Source organism: Eleutherodactylus coqui, chromosome 10 (genome assembly GCF_035609145.1).
Source record: "Eleutherodactylus coqui strain aEleCoq1 chromosome 10, aEleCoq1.hap1, whole genome shotgun sequence".
Lineage (NCBI taxonomy): Eukaryota > Metazoa > Chordata > Amphibia > Anura > Eleutherodactylidae > Eleutherodactylus > Eleutherodactylus coqui.
The window spans coordinates 126,283,971-126,306,637 of NC_089846.1; the positions used below are offsets into that span (position 1 = coordinate 126,283,971).

General features: G+C 45.4%; 1 protein-coding gene and 1 long non-coding RNA gene across 4 annotated transcripts in view; both read left to right on the forward strand.

Moving 5' to 3' along the window:
• LOC136580895 (uncharacterized) overlaps positions 1 to 22,667 on the forward strand; it is a 261,801-nt gene that overhangs the window by 152,383 nt on the left and 86,751 nt on the right. The gene's annotated exons all lie outside the window — the stretch shown is intronic.
• Positions 1 to 22,667, forward strand: part of ATP11C (ATPase phospholipid transporting 11C) — a 157,756-nt gene that overhangs the window by 51,561 nt on the left and 83,528 nt on the right. For all 3 annotated transcript variants that reach the window (XM_066581798.1, XM_066581797.1, XM_066581796.1), the window contains exons 2-5: positions 3,083 to 3,202; positions 11,888 to 11,977; positions 18,741 to 18,821; positions 20,529 to 20,636. In XM_066581798.1, the coding sequence (XP_066437895.1) occupies positions 3,083 to 3,202; positions 11,888 to 11,977; positions 18,741 to 18,821; positions 20,529 to 20,636 (399 nt within the window). The remainder of the gene's footprint in view (positions 1 to 3,082; positions 3,203 to 11,887; positions 11,978 to 18,740; positions 18,822 to 20,528; positions 20,637 to 22,667) is intronic.

Here is a 22,667-nt window from a genome sequence, read left to right on the forward strand (position 1 = left end):
TTTATGGGGAACATTTAAAGAACCTTTTTTTCATTCATTATGTAGCTAGCCCCGGTATATAGAAGTGAGCGAGTATTACCTTGTTTAGGTATTCCTTTCTGTCTGATCATTCTTGGACTCCTTCTCCTCGGGTGGGTCATGTGATCTCATTCTGACCACTTGAGAATTACTTGGCTTTATGAGCTCGCAAGAAAGTCGGTATAATTGCTGTATAATGATATTACGTGGACTGTGCCACACAAGCTCTTCATAAGGGGGAACAGAAGCTCTTATCACAATTAGTACTGATGATTAGAGGCTCCTGTCACAGTTAGAATGACGAAGATCATGGCTCATCCTCCTGACTGTGTATACTTATGGTCTGTAGTTTATTTTGGCAGAAATGAAATACAGAAGGTAATGGCTGTGTCCTCGCAGCAGGCAGAGATGGTATTAGCTGTAGCTGGTCATGTGATGCTGTGCTGAGGCATCTTGCGAGTGTTAGCAGAGCATAGAGGAAGTGAGCAGGAAGAAATCTCAGCATTAAAATGGTGCATGATCAGCATCAGACAGGAGGCTGCACTACATGGAAGTGACGGCCATATACATAGGAGACCTCCAGAGTGTGAGAGGCATTATGCTTTAAGAGTTTATTAAGAATCTCCTGTGAAGATGACTTGGAGGTTTCTTTACCAACCATCACCGTTATAACGTGTGTAATCGTGAGGGCCGTGTCAGCAGGAGAAGGGAGGATAAAGCCGACACTGCTAATACTGCACCGCAATCTGGTCTCAGCAATACTGGCTTTATCCCCTTTATCCTTCCTTTTCCTAAATCCACCCCTACTGCCCCCCGAGGTGCCCTGCATCAGTCCAATATGGAGGAAGGCAGCGCCTGATGAGCGGTTCAGTGTGTCGGGCCACCGACACAACCACCGAAGGTGTGAGATTATAGTCTTACTGCCCGGTGTCCCCGCACATCAGAGCGCTCTTCTCTTTATAGACATGTCGGCAGGAGGCCGGGATTGCTCGCATGAGGTTTGCCCATAAGGGATGAGATATGTACATTACTCCTTATGAATTTATCTCCTCCTAAGGCTCCAGCATCGTGTCATTGTTGCCATAGCGAGCCCCGCTATGAATCATGTCCGCACAACTTGCTAATTAATTAGCTGCTTCTTGTTAATGGCCGCACTACTTTAGGCAAACAACGCAACTTTTAACAACCTGCAGCCAATAAACAATTAATTAATTAGCAAGCCGCAGGGCTTAGACCACATTGCTGCTGCAACCAAGGCATGACCTGGCCGCTCGTCGAACGCTACGGGCATCTCTACCTGCAGGCCTCGTTCACACGGGCGATAAAGTGGCGTTGCTACAATTCTACAAATTGCATGTATGTGAAGCCCATGCTGTCCTATGGGTTAATTCACATGTGCGATGTTTAGTAGCATGCAACAACCCGACACAAAAACCCCCTGGGTCCCGCGATATGCATGTGACTCATGAAGTTTTGTTGCCCATGCTTCCCTATGAAGCCTTCCTCTCTGTTGCATCGCACGAAAGCATGGTTTTTATGCGGTGCGATGCAACTTTGACAGTCAAAGCCATAACCAAAGCCCTGGGTGCAGACAAAAGATAGAAAAATACACATACATCACCTATGAAGCGCTGTCAGCCCGGCTGTATCTTTTTCCCAGTCCCCGGCACTGGTCGTCTTCTCTTCTGGCCAGGGATTGAAAAATCTCCGCCTCCTAAAAGTGTTGCCTCTGATTGGCTAATGCTTAGCCAATCACAGCCAGTGCTCGATGAACCAATCGCAGCCATTCATCGAGTTCTAGCTCTGATTAAGCATTCGCCAGTCACATGCAGCGATTCCAGGAGTCAGGGATTTTTCCAACCCCAGCCAGAATAGATGATGCCCAGTGTCGGGGCACGGGAGGGAGCTGTAGCGGAACTCTGGACAGCGTTTCTAGGTGAAGTATACTTATTTTTAACTTTTTTTTGTCAGCTGCGGCTTATTTTTGTGGTAGGGCTTATATTTCAGCCCCCCCAGAAATCCTCGCATGTGGCGCTACAAAGTTGCGTGACTTTGTAGCACCATATGCAACTTTTTATCGCTACAGTCCCTGTATCACCGTGAGAAACCAGCGATGTCGCACGGACCAGCAATGCGATATTGCTGCGATTTTTCTTGCGGCGATGCCGTGTCACCCGGTGTGAACGAGGCCTAGGTGCCCGTAGTGGTCATTGGTGAACACCTACCTAGGCTATATTATGAACCATGTGCCCCTAGTGGTCATGGATGAACACCTACCTAGGCTATATTATGGACCATGTGCCCCTAGTGGTCATGGATGAACACCTACCTAGGCTATGTTATGGACCATGTGCCCCTAGTGGTCATGGATGAACACCTACCTAGGCTATATTATGGACCATGTGCCTCTAGTGGTCATGGATGAACACCTACCTAGGCTATGTTATGGACCATGTGCCCCTAGTGGTCATGGATGAGCACCTACCTAGGTTATATTATGGACCATGTGCCCCTAGTGGTCATGGATGAACACCTACCTAGGCTATATTATGGACCATGTGCCCCTAGTGGTCATGGATGAACATCTACCTAGGCTATGTTATGGACCATGTGCCCCTAGTGGTCATGGATGAACACCTACCTAAGCTATATTATGGACCATGTGCCCCTAGTGGTCATGGATGAACATCTACCTAGGCTATATTATCTCATGTCAAGGACGCTCGGTGTGTGCCAAGTGTTTCCTCCAATCCATTGGAAAAACAAAACTGTTTTTCCTTTGTCTTCCTGATAAACCGCTGAAGGATGAAGTAAACATGTAAAAACACTGCAGTTTCCTAAATGGATTCACTCCAATATTTCCTGTCGTCAACCTCTTGTGTCCCAGAATAAAGCCCGGTCTTGGCTCGTGTGACGGCGCTCGGCTCTCCTCCATCCTGTAGAGGTCCGACAAGTACTTGCCATGAATGTACGAGTACTTATCCAAGTGTTCTCAGAAGACGGTTGGCACCGGTGTGACGATTGGGCCACCTACTTACGGTGTGTTTTATCTTGTATCTGACAGTGTCCCGGAGAGGAAAATCGTGTGGGAACCCGGACGGTGTATGTTGGACATCGGCCAGCTTCAGTAACAGATGCTTATATTGCGCCAAAATTCTGCGATAACCGGATTGTCTCCTCAAAGGTAGGAATACTTTCTTAGATTCTGTAAGATGCGTGGGGCTCATTCTTATCTCTATACGGCCGTTACCATTAATTAGTGAATTCTGTTACCGGTTTACTGTTCAGGTATCCGTAGTCGCCTCTATTTCTACGCTAATAACCCAGAAAGCTGTACTCGGGGCTCGTTCACATCAGCGTATTGCGTTCTAATTTTAATTGATCCATTTTTTTGTAGCCTTTTTTTTTTTTACGGATCTGGTAGACATATTTGTCAAAAAACAGACAATTTTTATCAGTTTGTTTCCATTTTTTTCCGCTTTACATCCATTTTTAACGGATTCATTTTGCCGTCTTTTTTTTGTCTTTCTTCCCTTTTGCGCATGCTCATTTAAAAACAGATCCATTAAAGGGATTGTCTTCCATCTTTTCTACTGATAGGTCATCAGTAGAGATTAGCGAGCATACTCGCTAAGGCTAACTACTAGAGCGAGTGGTGCCTTAGCCGAGTATCTGCCCGCTCGTCTCAAAAGATTCGGCTGCGGGTGACAGGTGAGTTGCAGCGGTGAGCGGGGGGGAGAGAGGGAGAGAGAGATCTCCCCTCCGTTCCTCCCCGCTCTTCCCCGCCACTCCCCGCCCGCCGCCGGGACCCGAATCTTTAGAGACGAGCGGGCAGAAACTCGGCTAAGGCACTACTCGCTCATCTCTAGTCATCAGTAATTGTTGGATGGGAATCAGCCACTCAGAAGGCGCTGGCTTCACTCTTACTGAAATCAATGGCCGAGACGTCACATGCAGACAACCCCTTTAAACGGAGAACAAAAACTGAACCAAATAGAAACCTTTCTGTTCTTTCCGTTGACGAGAATGTAAAAAATAGAGGGGTCCTTTCTGCGCTCTTTCCTTTTTTTTTAGCGGAATAAAACGCTTTGCTGCTTCCCTGACATTACGGCAAAACGGGCAACAAAACTGCTGCCGTAAACGAGACCTCACATTGTTGGGTTTCTCCACTCTTTGCTGTCTCTCCGGGCCTCTCGGACGCTGTAAACCTCCACCTATAAACCTCCACCTATAAACCTCCACCTATAAACCTCCACCTATAAACCTCCACCTACACTTTCTAATGTACGATTCAGCCCTTGTAGAACCAAAGTCAACTGCACGTTCTTATGGAAGCCTAAAGTGCCCGCGCCAGCTTGTGCGTGGCGCCATTTGTTGATGACGTTTTCTACTCTTGCCAGTCTGCTCCGGGTCTCGTATACTCCTGCTATAGAATTAAAAGGGCAGCAAAGTTGTTTCATTTATGAACCTAGTCAGTATGTTAGGAAACGTAAGGTCCGCTAAGCGCAACGCCAGATCAAAGACTGATTGCTGTCTAGAGCCACTAATGTGTGGATCTCAAAGTTCTCCCCAGGAACGAGATGATGAGGGATGGTCAGGTAGTCCCACAGACATTAGCTCTTTGCCCACAACTATCTCTGATTTAGGGAAAACCCTGGGTCCAGTTAGGTACCATTAACCCCTTAAAGACGCTGCCTACTTTGGCCATGAGGAACGCAACGATTTTTGGGGGATTTTCATCTTTACTTTTCAAAAACCATAACTTCTATATTTTTCCGTCGACACGGCCGTATAGTTAAGGGCGAACTATAGTTTTTATTGGTACCATTTTTGAATGCATGTAATGTATTGTAAATGTGTTTTTTTTTTTTGTGAGAGCAGGGAGAGAAAACCTCAATTCTGCCATTGTTTTTTACTTATCTATTTTTTTATATTATACAGCATAAATGACAAAATGCATTTTTTTCTGCGGGTCAGTGCGATTACAACGATACCAAAAACATTATAGTTTTTTTAGGTTCTTCCACTTCTGCACAATAAACCCCCTTTTTTTGGAAATTATAATTATTTTTACATTACTGCATTAACAGCGGGGATCGCTGTCCTCATACGCTGGACATGCTTCCGAACCTGCGCCATCCAAATGACATAACGTTACATCCTGTCGCGTTAAGGTCTTAAAGGGGTTCTCCGGTTACCGTACAACATCCCTTCAATAGGGCTGCCCGTAGATAAATAAGCTATAGGCAGCCCTATTAAAGGGATGTTGTCTGGTAACCCCTTTAAGTGTCTCTCTTAGTTTTCCGGCTCTTTACAGTCTGGTGCAGCTATACGTTGTTCTGCTCCTGTAGCCGTTGCAACCTTAAAGCCTTATGCTTGAAATTTGTATTATTCTCAACAGGTACAAGGACATTCAAGATTGGTACAATTCACATATTTGCCAACGTCTTGGTGTTAAACACGGTTTCTTGTAAGATTTAGCTGTAGGGTATACGGAGGCCCCGTCAGCACTCACGTCTGTCTTAGTAATTACTAAATCCTCCAACACCAATTCAATACTATTTGACGGTAACAATATACAGTAACGGGATCCAACAGACCCTAATGTGAGTAGAAGGGTCTGCCGTACAGGGGATCCTACAGTGACATGTCAGATTTGACCCCTCCCCTGTGCAACGCTGCACACATCAACGGTAGTTTGAACACAAATATAGGAAGAAAAAAAAAAGCTCGGCAACCGGCAGGTCCAATACAAAAATGTTCGAGTCTCCCATTGTAGTCAATGGGGTTCGTTACTCGAGTAGAGCTCTCGAATTTTACGAAAAGCTCAACTCGAATAACGCGGACTCGAGCATTTGGGTGCTTGCTCATCTCTAGCACCCAATTGTCAGTTGTTCATACATTTTCAGGAGGAATAACAGAGGAACGGCACAAAGCAGAGCTCCAAACCAAGCTGCTTCAGAATTGTGGGCGCAGGTATTTACCAAAACTGAACTGTATTGGCAGCTTTTATTTAAAGGGATGTTCCCATCTTGGCCGAACATGGTCGCCATGAGGACCCCACCGCATATGAGGTGGCCAGGAGGACAGAAACAGCCAAGGCTGGGCTACCCTGTTTGCATAGCACCCTTAGAAGTGAATGGGAATTACTGCCCTAACACAGCACAGTGAGCTTTCCACAGCTCCTGACTTACTGACACAGCAGTTTGCTTAACTTCCATTGACTTCTATGGGAGTTGCAGAAATAGAAGCCCGGTGATGGAATGACTTGGCGCACGCTGCAGTGCAATGTCAGCCCACCCTACCTAGTCTCTCGCGCCTCATCATCTATAGTATGTATCTTAGAGGATCAATACGCATAGAGCTGTACAGCCCGACCCCGGAGACGTACGGTATATTGGAGAGTCAGGTGGCTTCAGTTCCCGGAGAACCCATTTGCGGCTCCACAACTCAGAGATGATGTCTACATTACAGTCGTTATTGATTCCGCGCAGTAACGGAATTAGAATGTGACTATTATGTGTTTTACTGGATCGGTCTTCCAGTCTCTACTTAGACATTAGTTATATATTCCACATGCAGAGGAGTTGTAGATATCACGGTCTCCATATTATAGTCACATATCTCATGCCTTCACATAAATGAACCTGCAGAAGCCCGCAGACGGCGGTGGTGGGTCACAGCGTCACGTGGGGGCCGTGAGATCAGCAGATCTTGTATTAATCACCTAAATATTCATAGACCTAATCCCCTAATCTAAGGTGATGGGACCCGCCCCGATGTACCCTTACGTCTCTGATCACCATTGAATAGTTAGCAGGCCCTTAGCTATGTCTGTAGTGTTATTACGTACACTGCCCCATCTAGCAAAGTTTGGGAAAACTCTTTTAACCCCAGTTCACATTGTTTCCGCATGGACATTGCATCTATTCCTTACTTAATACAGAAGGAGGCTTTCTTTTACCTTAGTTTCTGCCTCTCATTAGCATAAAGGTACCCTTACACGAGGCGATTAAAATAAACGTATAGCGCCAACTTATTCCGCAGTGCTTTCAGGTAATTTATTTATTAGCCCCCCCCACCAAGCTGGGTGCTCATGTTACCGACCTCGGAAGGGTGGAAGGCTGAGTCGACCTTGAGCCGGCTACCTGAAACATTCGGGGATTGAACTTGCAACCTTCAGGTCGTGAACCAGAGCTTTCACTCTGCGCCATACTAGGCTCACAATTATTCAAGGAAACCGTAATTTTGGCCAATAGCTGTCCCGTGTACAAGCAGCCGCCAACAGGGAACGAGGCGAGAAATCGCTCATTTGTCGGAGCCACTTGGTTTTTAGGTGAGCTAAAAGCCAAGCAAGTGTTGGCCGTGCGAACAGGAGTCGGTCAATCTTTGAGTGACTGCCTGTTTACTGTGAATGGAAGGGAAGGGGATTTCATCCCAGAATGGTTTACAGCAGCCTCCGGATTCTGGACAACATTCTCTCCTGGAAGCGGATCTACAATCTGCAGTTTTCTGCCATCCATCTGATCTGACTCTTTTGGGTCCTCTTTTGCGGACGTCCAAAATGGCTGATTCAATCTTCAGACTACCTGATCCATCACAGTGCATTGGTAGTGTTTGACTACAAATGCACTATACCTGTTTTCTGATTGGCCAGGATAATTACTCATGTAATAAGTGCTGGCCAATCAGAGAATAGTGCACAGTGTGCATTAAGTAGTTAGAAAATTGCAGTAGCCATCTTGGATAGCTGAAATGAAGATCTAGAATCGACAGATCGGAGGGTCAACAGAGAAAAACAACTGCAGGTAATATATCCCCCTCCTGTACCAGGACTGATTGAGCGATCACCTTGTACTGCCAGCGGAGAATGCAGAGGACAAGCGGGGTGTCCACACTTGTCTTCTGCATCCAGCTGTTCCCTACTCCGAGCGCCCAACTGTTATACAGCCGAGCGCTCTAAGCGGAGGATGCAGAAGACAAGCAGGGTGTCCCCACTTGTCTTCTGCATCCAGCTTTTCCCCGCTTGGAGTGCCCAGCTGTTATACAGCCGAGCGCTGCGAGCGGAGGATGCAGAAGACAAGCAGGGTGTCCCCACTTGTCTTCTGCATCCAGCTTTTCCCCGCTTGGAGTGCCCAGCTGTTATACAGCCGAGCGCTGCGAGCGGAGGATGCAGAAGACAAGCAGGGTGTCCCCACTTGTCTTCTGCATACAGCTGTTCCCTACTCCGAGCGCCCAGCTGTTATACAGCCGAGCGCTCTAAGCGGAGGATGCAGACTGCATCCATGTATTCCACAGGTAGAGGGAATGTTACCGCTTCTCTTGTTACGGAGCCGAGTTATCTCACATTTAGGGATTATTTGCTCCCTCTCATCTTTGTGTTGTGAGTTTAGTTGTAGTATTCTGCTGCGGTTATTGAGGTAAGATGTTACATCAGCCAGTATAATAGACCCGTTCTGGTGGAGGAAGACTTAGAATAGGATATATACATAATTCACAATGTGTCTACCAAACATGATTAATGATCTGCGCCGCCTCCGATGACTAGATGAGATAATGACAGAGGCACAATAGATGAGCGGCAGACACTTGTCTCTACAGCTTTTACTGGATTGCGTCCTGAATGAGCTCGGTGGTGGAGAATACAAAGTTACTGCCATTTGTAATGGGAAACATTTCTTTATTTTAGTGTATATTAGATGCTTTACTTTGCTGTCTTATCCTTTCATCAAACTTATTCTACAAATCCTCGTATTAGGAAAGTTATGCTTGTAGAGCAGATAATTGTGGTAGAGTGATAAAACTAGGTCTGTGTATTTACTGATCGTGAACCTCAATTGTTCCAAAGCTGAAGGCTGTGTGCATGTTGGGGCGTAGCTCACACCAGCCGTAAGGAGAATTTAAGTGTTTATCAAGGAGAAGACAATGCCAGATCTCATGTAGAAGTCTGGGCCCATAGGAGAAGTACAAATCACACCAGCCTTCTTGCGGTATCAAATGATTTCTAATGTATTTAAAGTTGTATGTGGTTTATATACCATAAATGACATCACAGGAAAAGTACATACCTCCAAGATTAATAAGAATACATTATAGGGTACAACTAAAATATTTAACTTAAGTTACACCTTTTAAGGTGTAACTATAATATACAAAGAAACCGTTATGATTTCAGTGAGAAGCTATGCAAGGGAGGCAGTCTGAGAGACTTGTCTTATCTTCTGTCTGTCTTTATCCTGTACCATTCACTGGTATATAGAAAGGTTTTGTTTAACCCCTTCACTACTTATACTAACAGGAGGCTATATCTTTCTAGTCTACAATCTAATAGCAAAAATGCACAATGCAGGACTTGCATGAGAATAGGATATCCAATATCCAAATATGGCTGTATGAATGGGATGTTAACCCTTTCCAATCCAATTTGTATTCTTGTTTTCCTAGGGGGCTTACTCTTTTTATGCTGTTATACAATGGCGCTATATGCTGGCTAAAGCCAGTACTGCATGAAGTGACGCATTGGATAGTGTCCGACAGAGAGGCTGGCAATATACAGTAAGAGAACCCCAACGGACGTCTTCCAACATTGGAGCTGTACAGCCTTAAATCCTAATGTCTTTAGACGTCAGACAGTGGATTGGAGAGGGTTAAAGTGGATTTGAGAGGGATATGTCAGGAGAGTTTTCAAGTCCTCTTATTTTTTTTCTTCATTTTTGTGTTTTTGTCTATTTTCTCATTTTCCATCTGAGAAAATCCTGAGATTCTGCAATTTTCACATTGACCACTAAGCCTAATAATAGACTGACACTTCCTGTTCTGTAAGAAAAACTTCATCACTAACCTCATGAATATAGCAGACAGGATTACATTGAACGGTGATCATTACAGTATATAGATAACACTGGATCCACCATTTACAATAAATGATGGTCACAGCTCACCTCCTCCCCCCTACCTGCACACACACGAGGGAGAAGAGCATGCCCACAACAGTCCTGCTGAAGTCAACAGGGGTCGTCCATTTTGCATTGTTTCTATGACCCATAAGGCTACTATACAGCATATCTCTAAATGCTTTTAGCAGTATATGAGGCGAGATGGCAGCCTTGTACAGAAAATAGGATAATAAAATCTACCAAAAGAAAAAAAAACGATAAATATTGTAAAGATCTGCTAGCAATTAATAAAAAAAAATATATAGGTGATACATATTTGCGCCACTACCCTCTCAGTGGGGTTGGTACTAGATATGAATTGGAGTAGAGTCTATTGTAGACACCTACCTTGCAAACAGATATTGGCTTTAATGGTTATTCACAACTACTTTCGAGCTCCAAACATGTAAAGAAAGTAGTCGTCGGGCGGGCGTATTACTGATTATGTTTATACCTGAACAAAGTAAGAAACCGGGTTTAAGTGAGCAGTAGAGGGACCAAGGAACCTTATTACGATGGCACGGGGCAGAGCACAGTTCTAGAATATGTAGAGTCACCGATGACGTCATCGGACTGCTCTTCTTTTTTTGTTCTTTTGCTAATAACCTTGTCTACATATAGGGGCTTTTATATCTGGCTTGGTTGAATACCAGATGGGTAAAGGCTTCCATAAGGCCGTATTGTTTCCACTTGTGCCTAAAGTGTTCTTGCCCAGCACTACTTACTTCCCGCGTCGAGTCATTGTGTATTCATGCCGTCGTCCCGTGTGACAGAATGGATGAAATAGAGCATCGTATGAGCGCTTTAGTCTTTTGAAGAATATTCTTTAAAAGCAAAGTGGTTTAAATGGGAATGTAAATGTGATAGAACATCTCCATCAGCTGTAGATGCGCATGCAGAGGATGTCCAGGGCCACACTCAGTGCTTATGGCATGATTCATTAGACATGGGAGCGCCGTTCTGAAGACTCAGGCCAATTTAAGAGACTATCAAATATGTATAATAGTCAGTGATGAGCCGTCAGAGAACATAAAAGCTGCTCTATTTCACCACTTATCTCTGGAAGGAAACCGTATTCTATAGTCTGTGGAGAAGAATACAAGACCGGAGTACGCGGGCCGTCCGTCATTCTGTCGGGTTCGGGGCAAAATATTTACATTTAGTACAAAATGGTTCATTTAGTAAGGAACCCGCGGGAGGCCAGGCTCCATAAAACAAATTTCTCGCCACTCGCGTATTCTTAATTAGTTTATTTTCTTAGCCGTACAGCAAACTTTAGTAGCTTCCTAGCAAAAACCTGTGCTAGACCTTTCTGGAGTCAAGCGGCGTGTTTCGTAGCGTACGGTCAGTGAAAGACTGACCACTATATATTGGCGGTAAAATTGAGAAATTTTTGAGGATTTTGTCCCCCTGGGCTGACTTTATTAGTTGCAGGCAGGTGAATATATTATCTGTTTAGTCTGACTCTTAGTTGCCACTGGACTCCTCTGTTTGGCGTGTGCCTTGCGTGTAGGCCCTCAGCCCACCCCCCCCCATCCCCTCCTCCTCCTCCTCTTCGCCCTTCCTCTGGTGACCTTCCCCTCTCTGGTGTGGGATTAAAGCTTCTGAAATCGAGCAGGAGCAGGACTGGTCCTCGGCTGTCAGACACAGTCGAGGACCCGGAGGAGAAGGGAGAAGCAGTTTATTCCTCATGTACACTGTTCTGAAAAGTCATCTAAAAACTTTAAGCAAGATGGAGCGTGGGGGGGGGGGGGGGGGGATTTTATTTTACCTACTAGTTTGTTAAAAAGGAAAAAACTTCTAGAAACCTGTTTTGTGCTGGTTATAAACTTTAATATTTGTCAGCAGGTTTATTATTATCTTGTAGGTTGACCTCTTCTGTGTAGTGTAACCTTTAAGACAATATGACATTTCCTCCTTCTTCTCTCTTGTAGTACACGGTGTGGAACTTTATCCCAAAAAACCTGTTTGAGCAGTTTAGAAGAATTGCAAATTTTTATTTCCTCATCATTTTCTTGGTTCAGGTAAGTTTAAAAAGTTGTGTGCCCAGTTTTCTTGTTCTTCCTCTCAGTACCAAACCACTTGAGGGCTGTGGTGTTGGACATGTAGATCTCTTGGATGTTTCCTCCACCAGTGTTATTCTAACTACTACTATATATTTCTATATAAAGCCGGTCGGTATTATTGTATTTTGACGCCACCCGAAACTAGGGGTTTGACAGGAGGAACACCCCTCTCACACACCTAGTTCCCGATAGGGCCAAGGCTGGCAGGTCCTAGTAGCCCAGTGTGGATAGATTGGTGCCGTATCTGCAGGCTTAGGCTCAGGGTAACATTTCTTCTTAGGCTTACATTATGAGCTGTAAATGCTGCCATGTTACCTCTGTAACATGGCAGCATAAACATCTAATGATGTAAGAGTAAGAAGAAATGTTACGCTCACCCTAAGGTCCCCCTCTCACAGCTGCCGGCCTCACCGATTCTGCTCCGGGGTGTGGATTGTCAGCTCCGTGTCGGCCGCTCACAGCTGCCGTGCTCAGCGTTAGTGCTCCGCCGCCATGAGTGTTAGGTCCATGTACTCCGCTCCCCCGCTGACAGATGCCGCCCTCACCGCTTCTTCTCCGCTGCTGGGACAGTTGAGATCTGTACCAGCCGCTCCCCCACCGACAGCTGCCGCCCTCAGCGCTGTGCAGCCAATCAGGTGCTGGGGGCGTCACCCCCTGTCAATCTTGACGCCACCAGGACTTCCTGGTGGCGTCAAGATACAATATTACCAAGCCGGTCTACAACTTATAATAAGAGCAATCGTACAATAAACCCATGTGAGGTGGCATTGGCTGCTACAGTGCAAAGTGGTGCAATGTGTGTGCAACCTTTCCAAAAATAATGGCCAACTTTGAAAATCAAAATCGCCGAGTGCACAAACCGTCTTACGTGTATGGCCAGCTTGATGGACTAGGCTCCTGGAGAATACATCCATGGTGCCCTTTCCCTCCTCTCCACTAATACCGTTCCGATTGCTGCCTATGGGCTTTATATGAACAAACCTGATAATTAAATATACAGTGTGTGGTCCTGGGCTTTACTTCCGTGCCATTGTAAAATATATGGCGCAGGTTTAAAGTTCCTGCCATTCAGCAGTAGTAGGCCATGTGCCTTGCTGTCAGAGTCCGCCGATGACTCGGAAGAGAAGTCAGAAGCCAATGCCATATAGAAAATAGAGGACGTGGAGGCGCCGTTTCCACTATTCCACCCGGTGATCACTGGCACCCCCCAGCATGGCAGAGCTGCAGGGCCCTAGGAGACCCCAGCCCAGCTCTACCAGAGACTATTGGCACACTAGTAGGATGTACCCTCCTGTAACAGGGGCTCCTATCGAATATGTTCCTATGGATGCCCCAGTTACAGTGGAAAACTGCGAAATTAAAAAAAAAAATCCCCCGGAGGTCTTCTGTGATGTCAGGGAGGACATAGATGTTAGAGAAAAATTGTTACAGATGTAAGTAAAAAAAAAATCAGGATAAAATCCTAAAAAATATATATATAATAGAAAACCACTTCCTGCCCGTTGCAACCTAAACCGTCGTCATACCCGTCCGGTTATTTGAGACTATGCAGATTATATGTCAAAATGTCCCCAAGATGCGAACGCGTTCCTTGACTTCTATTTCAGCATAAATAGCTCTTTATTTTTACAAATGAGTATCTGAGTATACGGGCGCCTTCACATTTAGGATCGCGATAACGCTGCGTTAACGCAAATGGCAATAGGTCTTCCTAATGTTATAAAACACATCGCACAAAAGTCGCAAGTTTGTACTTTGCTTTTTTTGTGAGATGCGTTTTTAACATTAAAAAGACCTTTTGACATTTGCGGTAAAAAAAAAAAGTAGCGATATTGCGATCGCGAGTGTGAAGGCGCCCTTAAAGTTTTGTTTTAACTTTTATTACCACTAATAAAGCAAAAAAAAAAAAAAACCTCAAAAAAATTCTGTGAAAAGGGGTAATAAAAGAAGCCCTATGTTTCACAGGAAAAAAAATGCAGCAAAAACAGTTTTGTCAGCCCAAGAAAAAAAAGGGGGCACATAATCACCGCATGCGGAAAACCGCTAAATAGTCTCTTTGGATTTAGTGAAGGTATGTCCGCCCCATAGACTAAAGTTGTGGGCTCATCGGAGCTGGGGTGACTCCTCATGTTCTCCTTCCCGCCAATCTCTCCCAATGTCCACCCTTGTGTGCAGCGGACTAGGAAGGAGACTGCTTGTGTCATCGGGGCAGTATGAGAGTCACATCCCCAGACCCTGGGCTCCTGGGAGCTGTCAGTGCCCTTTAAATCCAAGGCCAGATCCACGCAGGCGAGTACGATTCCATCTTTTTGCGAGTTCTGTGCACATTGCTCGTGTGAATAAGCCCTAAATGGGTCTAATAATGTGGAGGATCTGAGTCCGGCGCACACATCTGATTTCCCAGCCTTACTAGGGAATGAACAACTGAATGAATGAATGAAAACAGTCATGACCACTAAATTCTGGGTATCACACCTTGTAGTCATTTGATCTGTCCATTTATAGACTTGGTTTAGGCGATGCTTTCTATAGCAGCTTTATGTCCTTTACTACATGCCCATATACTAGTGACCCCCAACTGCTCTAATACCAGATTGTATTACTATGTCCCATAATTCAATGCTGGGAGAAGCCCTTCAGGTTTATTAGTGCTGCTCTGTAGACCACCCATAAATGAACTGAAATCGTGTTGATTACAATCTGCTAATTAATCTTCCGCTGCGTTACACTGACAAATAATTTCTGGCATCGGCAGATGCTGACTTCCCACTTTACTTTATGGCCTACATAAAACATTGCTAATTTAGCCAATAGTTTTAACTAGATTTATTTGTTGCTCCCCCAGTGGAGCATGAACTGATTAGACGGCCGCTTGGGCTTAGTCATACTTGTACAGCTGCGATTAATGATAAATACAATCGTTATTTCGTATCTCGGATCTATTCCGTTACGGTCATTTTATACGGTTGTTAGAGCTAACGCTGCGTTCAGACCGAACAATTATTGGGCAGAAAATCATTCAAAGGAGCAAAACCGATTGATGATCATTCAGTGTAAAGGCAGCGAATGACGAGCGAGAATCACCCACTTCTCATTTGCTGTTCAGTTTCTGCCGGCATACAATCCAGAGCATGTGCTGCTTTCTGTTGTAGACAATGAGTGTCGGGGTAACAGCCTGACGCTTCATAAGTCATAAACTACAATGGAGAGAGCTGCATGCATATACGATGGCTCTAACTTATATACTCAGGAGAGCCAAACGGGTCAAGGGACTTTATTCTCCTAATATGTAGGGGGCCCTGATATGGCCACGTAGTGTACCCTTAGTACTTGTCCTAATATATAGGGGGCCCTGATATGGCTACGTAGTGCACCTTTAGTACTTGTCCTAATATATAGGGGGCCCTGATATGGCCACGTAGTGCACCCCTAGTACTTGTCCTAATATATAGGGGACCCAGACATGACTACACAGAGCACCCTTAGTACTTGTCCCCATATACAGGGGGCCCAGACGTGACTACACAGTGCACCCTTAGTACTTGTCCTAATATATAGGGGGCCCTGATATTGCTACGTAGTGCACCCTTAGTACTTGTCCGAATATATAGGGGGCCCTGATATGGCCACGTAGTGCACCCCTAGTACTTATCCTAATATATAGGGGGCCCTGATATGGCTACGTAGTGCACCCTTAGTACTTGTCCTAATATACAGGGGGCCCTTATATGGCTACGTAGTGCACCCTTAGTGCTTGTCCTAATATATAGGGGGCCCTGATATAGCTACGTAGTGCACCCTTAGTACTTGTCCTAATATATAGGGGGCCCTGATATGGCTACGTAGTGCACCCGTAGTACTTGTCCTAATATATAGGGGGCCCTGATATGGCTACGTAGTGCACCCTTAGTACTTGTCCTAATATATAGGGGGCCCTGATATGGCTACGTAGTGCACCCTTAGTACTTGTCCTAATATATAGGGGGCCCTGATATGGCTACGTAGTGCACCCTTAGTACTTGTCCTAATATATAAGGGGCCCTGATATGGCTACGTAGTGCACCCTTAGTGCTTGTCCTAATATATAGGAGGCCCTGATATTGCTACATAGTACACCCTAAGTACTTGTCCTAATATATAAGGGGTGCTGATATGGCTACGTAGTGCACCCTTAGTACTTGCCCATTCCTGTTGCCCTGCTATATGCCAGTCCTCTTCACCATGGTAACTACATATGAGCAGTTACTTATTTCTGTGTCCAGGTGATTGGGGCCACACGAACAACCTTGTAAGCCTCATGGCCGCATGTTGTGCCCCCCCTGTCCTAATCTATACAGTATGACACTTTTGAGTACCCACAAGTAGTAAAGGTCAGGAGTTCCAGTCTTACTGGCTTGGCTTGTCCTTATGCCTGCGGTGACTTCTAATCTGGTTGGGCCAGTTGTTTGATCTGGGATAAAGTCCTGCAGTTTTTGAGATGCAATGAGCCATGTGAGGACTAGTGCCGCTTGCTCCCAGGGCAGAGACCTTCCTGACTAGTATAGGTTACACAAGTGGTAGGCGCCCGACCGAGTAGACCGTAGCCCAGTCCAGCCCGGTCTACTAAATCGGTCTTTCTAAAAGTTGCAATTCTCGACTCGCAGTAATACTGCAGTTTTATCACAAACCACAGGCCACTTTTTGTCACTGTGTATCCCTAGCCTTAAGGGAATGGTCCTGTCATGTGAACGCTGATGCCACGAGAACGGGCAGTGACACTGCAACTTCTTATTGGCTACAGCGGTCAGGTGACTGCCACTGATGTCCTCTGCCACAACAATCAGCGGGGCTGCAGCACTGGATCGTGACGATAGAGGAGTGGTAAGTACATTTTGGCACAGTTGGTGGTATAGGGGGAATGTTGTCCCGTAGTGTCATCTGAATTAGATGGCCAGTGACATATTATGCCCATATGTTTTAGCTAGCTGTTAGAAGAAAGCTCATTTGGCTGACAGCTGTCTCTCCTGATCCATCTATACACATGCATGCTCGACTTTGTGAAGTGTGCATGTATTCTCAATGCAACGAGGGCGAAAACCCCTTCTAGAAACAACTTTTCTCCGTAGGAAAGGGATTGGATGGTTTCAATTGCCTGACCCGTATCTTCCTTGATATTTGCTGTCAAGGTAGAGTTGGGAGGGCGCTATGTATATTAGATAATCAACAGGTTCAGCCAATCTACATCTGTTGTGTATGGCCAGCCTTGCACTGATCTCTGGTCTGGAGAACTCCAACCAAATGGGGACATTTAGGGTATGTTTAGGTCTAGCACAATCTACCACTCTTTGCTGAAGTCTCATATATATACCCAGCGTCCAGAATGCCAAGATGTGACATAGACTGAACACGAGTCAACAATGTGATGCAGCAGTCACAAAGGCAAACGCAATTCTGGGATGTATTAAGAGAAGCATAGAGTCCAGATCACGTGAGGTCATTATCCCCCTCTACTCTTCCTTAGTCAGACCTCATCTGGAATACCGTGTCCAGTTCTGTGCACCCCACTTTAATAAAGACATAGACAAACTAGAGTAAGTTTCAGAAGAGATACCAAGATGGTGAGCGGTCTGCAAATAATGTCCTATGAGGAACGGTTAAAGGATCTGAGAATGTTTAGCTTGCAGAAGAGAAGGCTGAGAGAAGACTTAATAGCTGTCTAGAAATATCTGAAGGGTTGTCACACTGCAGAAGGATCAGCCCTATTCTCATCTGCACAAGGAAAGACTAGAAGCAATGGGATGAAACTGAAAGGGAGGAGGCACAGATTAGATATTAGAAAAAAACTTTCTGACAGTGAGGGTGATCAATGAGTGAAACAGGTTGCCACGGGAGGTGGTGAGTTCTCCTGCAATGGAAGTCTTCAAACAAAGGCTGGACAGACATCTGTCAGTGATAGTGAATCCTGCACTGAGCAGGGGGTTGGACCCGATGACCCTGGAGGTCCCTTCCAACTCTACCATTCTAGGATTCTACTGTGGTATCTCTCTGTTGTATGCACTGTTTATATGACTCTTGACGCGGACACTAGCTGACCTGTCATTATTATCTGATCCCGCTTATTATTCTATGTGTCATTAAAGGCCCATTTAGACAAAACGATTATCATTCAAAATTCGCTCAAAAAAGGAGAGCGGGATATCGCCAAGATAGCTCCGAGAACAAAGCAGATGTTTATATGCAAATAGCTGCTTTGTTCTCGCAATTATCAGCAGTGTCCTGCTGAGCTGTTAGCTCCATAAAACAGTAGGAGCGCTGACAGCTGCTGTATTGAAGCTTCCAGCTGGTAACCTGCTGGGAAGTCCCAGCGGGATACCAGCTGAAAGAATGCGATCAGCACCACCTGCTGAGAATATCAGGGTGCGTCACTGATAGGAGTCATCGGGGATTTCTAACTTGCTAGAAATCACCGATGAGCGAACAGTGCACGATGGCCACGCGTTTAGACACAACAATTATGGCTCAAAAGACGGCTTTTGAGCAAATTTTGGGCGATAATTGTTGTCTAAATGGGCCTTAACTCTTTAAGACTTGTTGCTATTGTTCGGATTGTTAATTGGCCAACTTTAGTGATGCATGTTATTTCGTCTGATGCCAATGAATTTTGCTGAGGTTTCTGGTTGGCTCTGCCTCTGTGGTTGGGTAATCTTCTGGAACAATGACATGGTTGTGTGCTCCTTCACAGGCGATTGTTGATACACCAACAAGCCCCGTAACAAGTGGCCTTCCTCTGTTCTTTGTCATCACAGTCACTGCTATCAAACAGGTAAGGAGCTGGTAATTACCAGGTAACAGTAATACTTATTGTTCACTCTTGTCTTTTGGGATGGAAAGTATATCTGCACTCTCTGTGTACTCTTCACATGTCACATGTTTGGGTCACTGGAGGTCCGGCTGCTGAGACCCCTAGTCATAGGTAAAATGATCTAGCTGACGTGCTTCTCGGAGCGCTGTCACTGCTCACTAGCTGAAGATGGACTTAATAGAAAGCCTATGGGCCCATCTTCAACTAGTGCAGTGGTAGACCTCGGACGAGCGCCTCAGATGGCCATTATAGAAGTTGGTGGGGGTCTCTACAGCCGGACCCCAGCAATCAAAACTATTGGCATGTCCATATGACGTATCAAAAGTGTTTAGAAAGTGCAGTCTAGTTTTTAATAGTTATCAACTCCAACCTAATTAGGGCATTTAGCGGACAACAAATTTTACAACGAGCCTTTCATTTATAAAGTGGATGGGCTATAAATCCATAGAAAGTCGTATAAATTCTCAATATTTTGTATTGTTTTCCTTAAAAATTAAAATGGTTTTAATTTTTATTTTTAATTGTAAATTTCTTTAAAATGCCGATATTGACTTAATTTGGCTAAGTTACTGGCAGAATATTTGACTTGTCAGGATTTTTTTTTTTGCATGTGGCCCCCGTCACACTATTGTACTTGGGGCCATGTGCTGGGAATGCACAGGCAGCACACGGCCTCATTATAGGCCTATGAGGTTATGCTCATGGGCTTTCTTCCACACAGACTAAGGGCTTATTTAGACGACCGTATATCGGCTCGGTTTTCACGCCGAGCCGATATATGTGTCCTTGTCTGCAGGGGTGGGGGTGGGGGGAAGAGCCAGGAGCAGGAACTGAGCTCCCGCCCCTCGCCACTATTTGCAGTGGGAGGGGCGGGACGGGGGTGGGGCTAACTGCCTGGACTTAGCTCCGCCCCCATCTCACCCCCTCCTATTGCAAATAGTGGCAAGGGGCGGAGAGGGGGCGGGAGCTCAGTTCCTGCTCCTGGCTCTTCCATCCTCCCCCCCCCCCTGCAGACAAGGACACCGTATATCGGCTCCGCGTGAAAACTGAGCCAATATACGGTCATCTAAATAAGCCCTTATGAATACACTCACGGCATGTCCTATTCCTGTCCGTTTCACGGACGAGAGGTAGGGCATGCCATGAATGTCCATGTGCTGTCCGATGCGACCTAGCCTTACATGTCTGATGCCTTGATCGGGAGGGCTAACATAACTTCTTAAGGAGAGCACCAAGAAGGTGAGTGAGGAGACTTCTAAGGCCATCCATGCTCCTCTGGGTAATATGCAAATAAGGGAGATGGAGTAATACCTCTGCAGCGTCACCTATACCTTCAAATCAATGCCTGACCCTTTAGAAAGGTCTGTAGAGCAATGATTGGGAATTAAAAACCAAGCCAGAATCCGTACACAGACAGCTGTTTTGGGGTTTTTGCCCCTGATCAGTGCTCAGTAGGTTCCTGGCTTGGCTGGGGAGAGGCCTGTGACGTAGGTTGGGAGAGGTAACATCTCTCCTTAGGGGTAACATCTCTCCTAAGAGCACCAAGAATGCCTTGATGGAATGTCTCCCACAACGTGTTAAGAGTGGTGACTGATGAAGAAGTATTTCTAGTAGTCCGTGTCCCCCATGAGAGCTGCTTATGAGAGTCTGTCGCATCGTTTGCATTAGGGCTATGAAGATTGGCTTCGACATCGAGCAGACAATGAAGTCAATAAGAGCACAGTCTACGTCATCGAAAACGCTAAGCGAGTCAAGGAAGAGAGTGAGAAGATTAAGGCAAGTATTGTTGTCTGATGGATGAATAGTCATTTAGTCCGGGCACAGATAACCGTAGGGGCTCATTCACACAACCGACTACTGTAGACTTCTATGTGGGCTCCGTTATCAGACAAAGTGCCTACATGTGGGCTAGTGAAAACTGTGACACAAGCTACGTCAAATATTACAAATAACGTAACCTCCCTAACGCGGGAGATCAAGCTGGAGATGAAGTTAATTTTCCAGTTTTCAACTACCGTGTTTCCCCGAAAATAAGACACCCCCTGAAAATAAGGCACCCCCTGAAATTTGCAGAAGTCCCAAATATAAGGCACCCCCCAATAGTAAGGCATAGTAAAGTGTGCAGGCAAGTCAAGAGGCCTGTCCCCTGCTGCCATCCCCGTTGTCTCCTACCTCCAGATGTATAGGTAGATCTGCAGACAGTCTGCTGTTATCCTGTCCCTGCTGTGCTGTACAAGTGTGCTGTTGTGAGCTCCCCTTGCTGGCTGGAAAAGTCCATACTGTACGTTCTGTTCCTGCTGTACATGTCTGCTGCGATGAGCTCCCCCTGGTGGCCAGAAGCTGCAATACCATCCCTGCTTACAAGTGGTCCAGGAACTTCTGTCTGCAGACAGGTACGTTACTTTACAGCCCTTATTTTTTATGGCTCTGTGTGTGAGTCAGGCAACCTGTGTGTGATTCTTAAGGCTGGGTTCTCACAGAGCGGAAATCTCGCAGTTTGGCCACAGCGATAAACAGCGAGATTTCCACCGGGAAAGCGCTGCTTCAAAACCCACGGCTCTCAGCTGCTTGTTTTGAAGCGACCTGGCTGCACGCTTTTCCGTTTCTGTGGCCGGTGAATCCGCACCACAACACCGGCTTCTCCCAGCTTTGCCGTGACAGATTCGTTGTCCCAGGTGGACGAGATTTCTGAGAAATTTCGTCCACAAAGCTGGCCAATTGAGGGATTAGTGGCTACAGACAGATTTGCCGCGGCGAAATAAGACACCCCCTGAAAATAAGACGTAGCGCATATTTGGGAGAAAAAAGTAATATAAGACGTGTCTTATTTTCGGGGAAACAGGGTAGATATTGCCCTTAACCCCTTCCTGTCACATATATGACTATATACATCCTAACTGCACGTACCCAATGCAGTTAGGATGTCTATAGCTGTCCGTAGCATATGCTGTATATAGAGCGGGCTCAGAAGCAGAACTCGCTTCATATACGCCGGTCACTGGCTGTCTTTAACAGCTGCCACCCGTCCGCTACAGCCGTTATAAGAGAGAACTTTGATGGCGGCTGGTAACCCTTCAAATGCTGCTTTGAGTTGTGACAGCGGTATTTAGATGTCACCATTAATCAGGATTTGAATGTCCCGAACGCGCCCCCCATCCTCTCCTCTTCCGCTGGGATAAGATCACGGGGGCGGCCTCCGGGTGTCATGATTATTTGCCTAATATGGACGTGCCAGTGGCCTGTTAAAATACAGCATAATGCAATATCATCGTATCATCTGCTCAAGTTCTCTATGGGAACTAAAAAGAATTAAAAATAAGTAAAGCACATTTTTTTTTTCTTTAAATTGCTTTCTGTTGCCATATTTTAACTCCCATAACTTTATTTTTCCGTAGATGGCGCTGTGTAAGGGTTTGTTTTTTGAGAGGTAACCCGTACTTTGTATTGGTACCAATTCGGGGAGCATACAACTTTTTGATAGTTTTTTATAAAAGAGAGATGGAGTGACCAAAAAAGTTCAATTCTGCCGTTGTGTGTGAGTGTTTTTTTTTCCAATAGAGTTATCCATGCAGGAGTCATAATGGGATATTTTAATAAATTGGAGCTTTTTATATAGCAATACCAATTTTCCAAAATAATTTTTATTGGAGTTTTCAGCTGATTAGGTTATAACATCACATTTATAGGCATATATTTAGATATACAAATATGGAAGGAGAAGAGAAGGGAGACATTGAGACATTCGCTTTGAGAGCGACCACAAACGGATTAACTCATGCTTCATCTGCAATCACATGGCAATAGCAA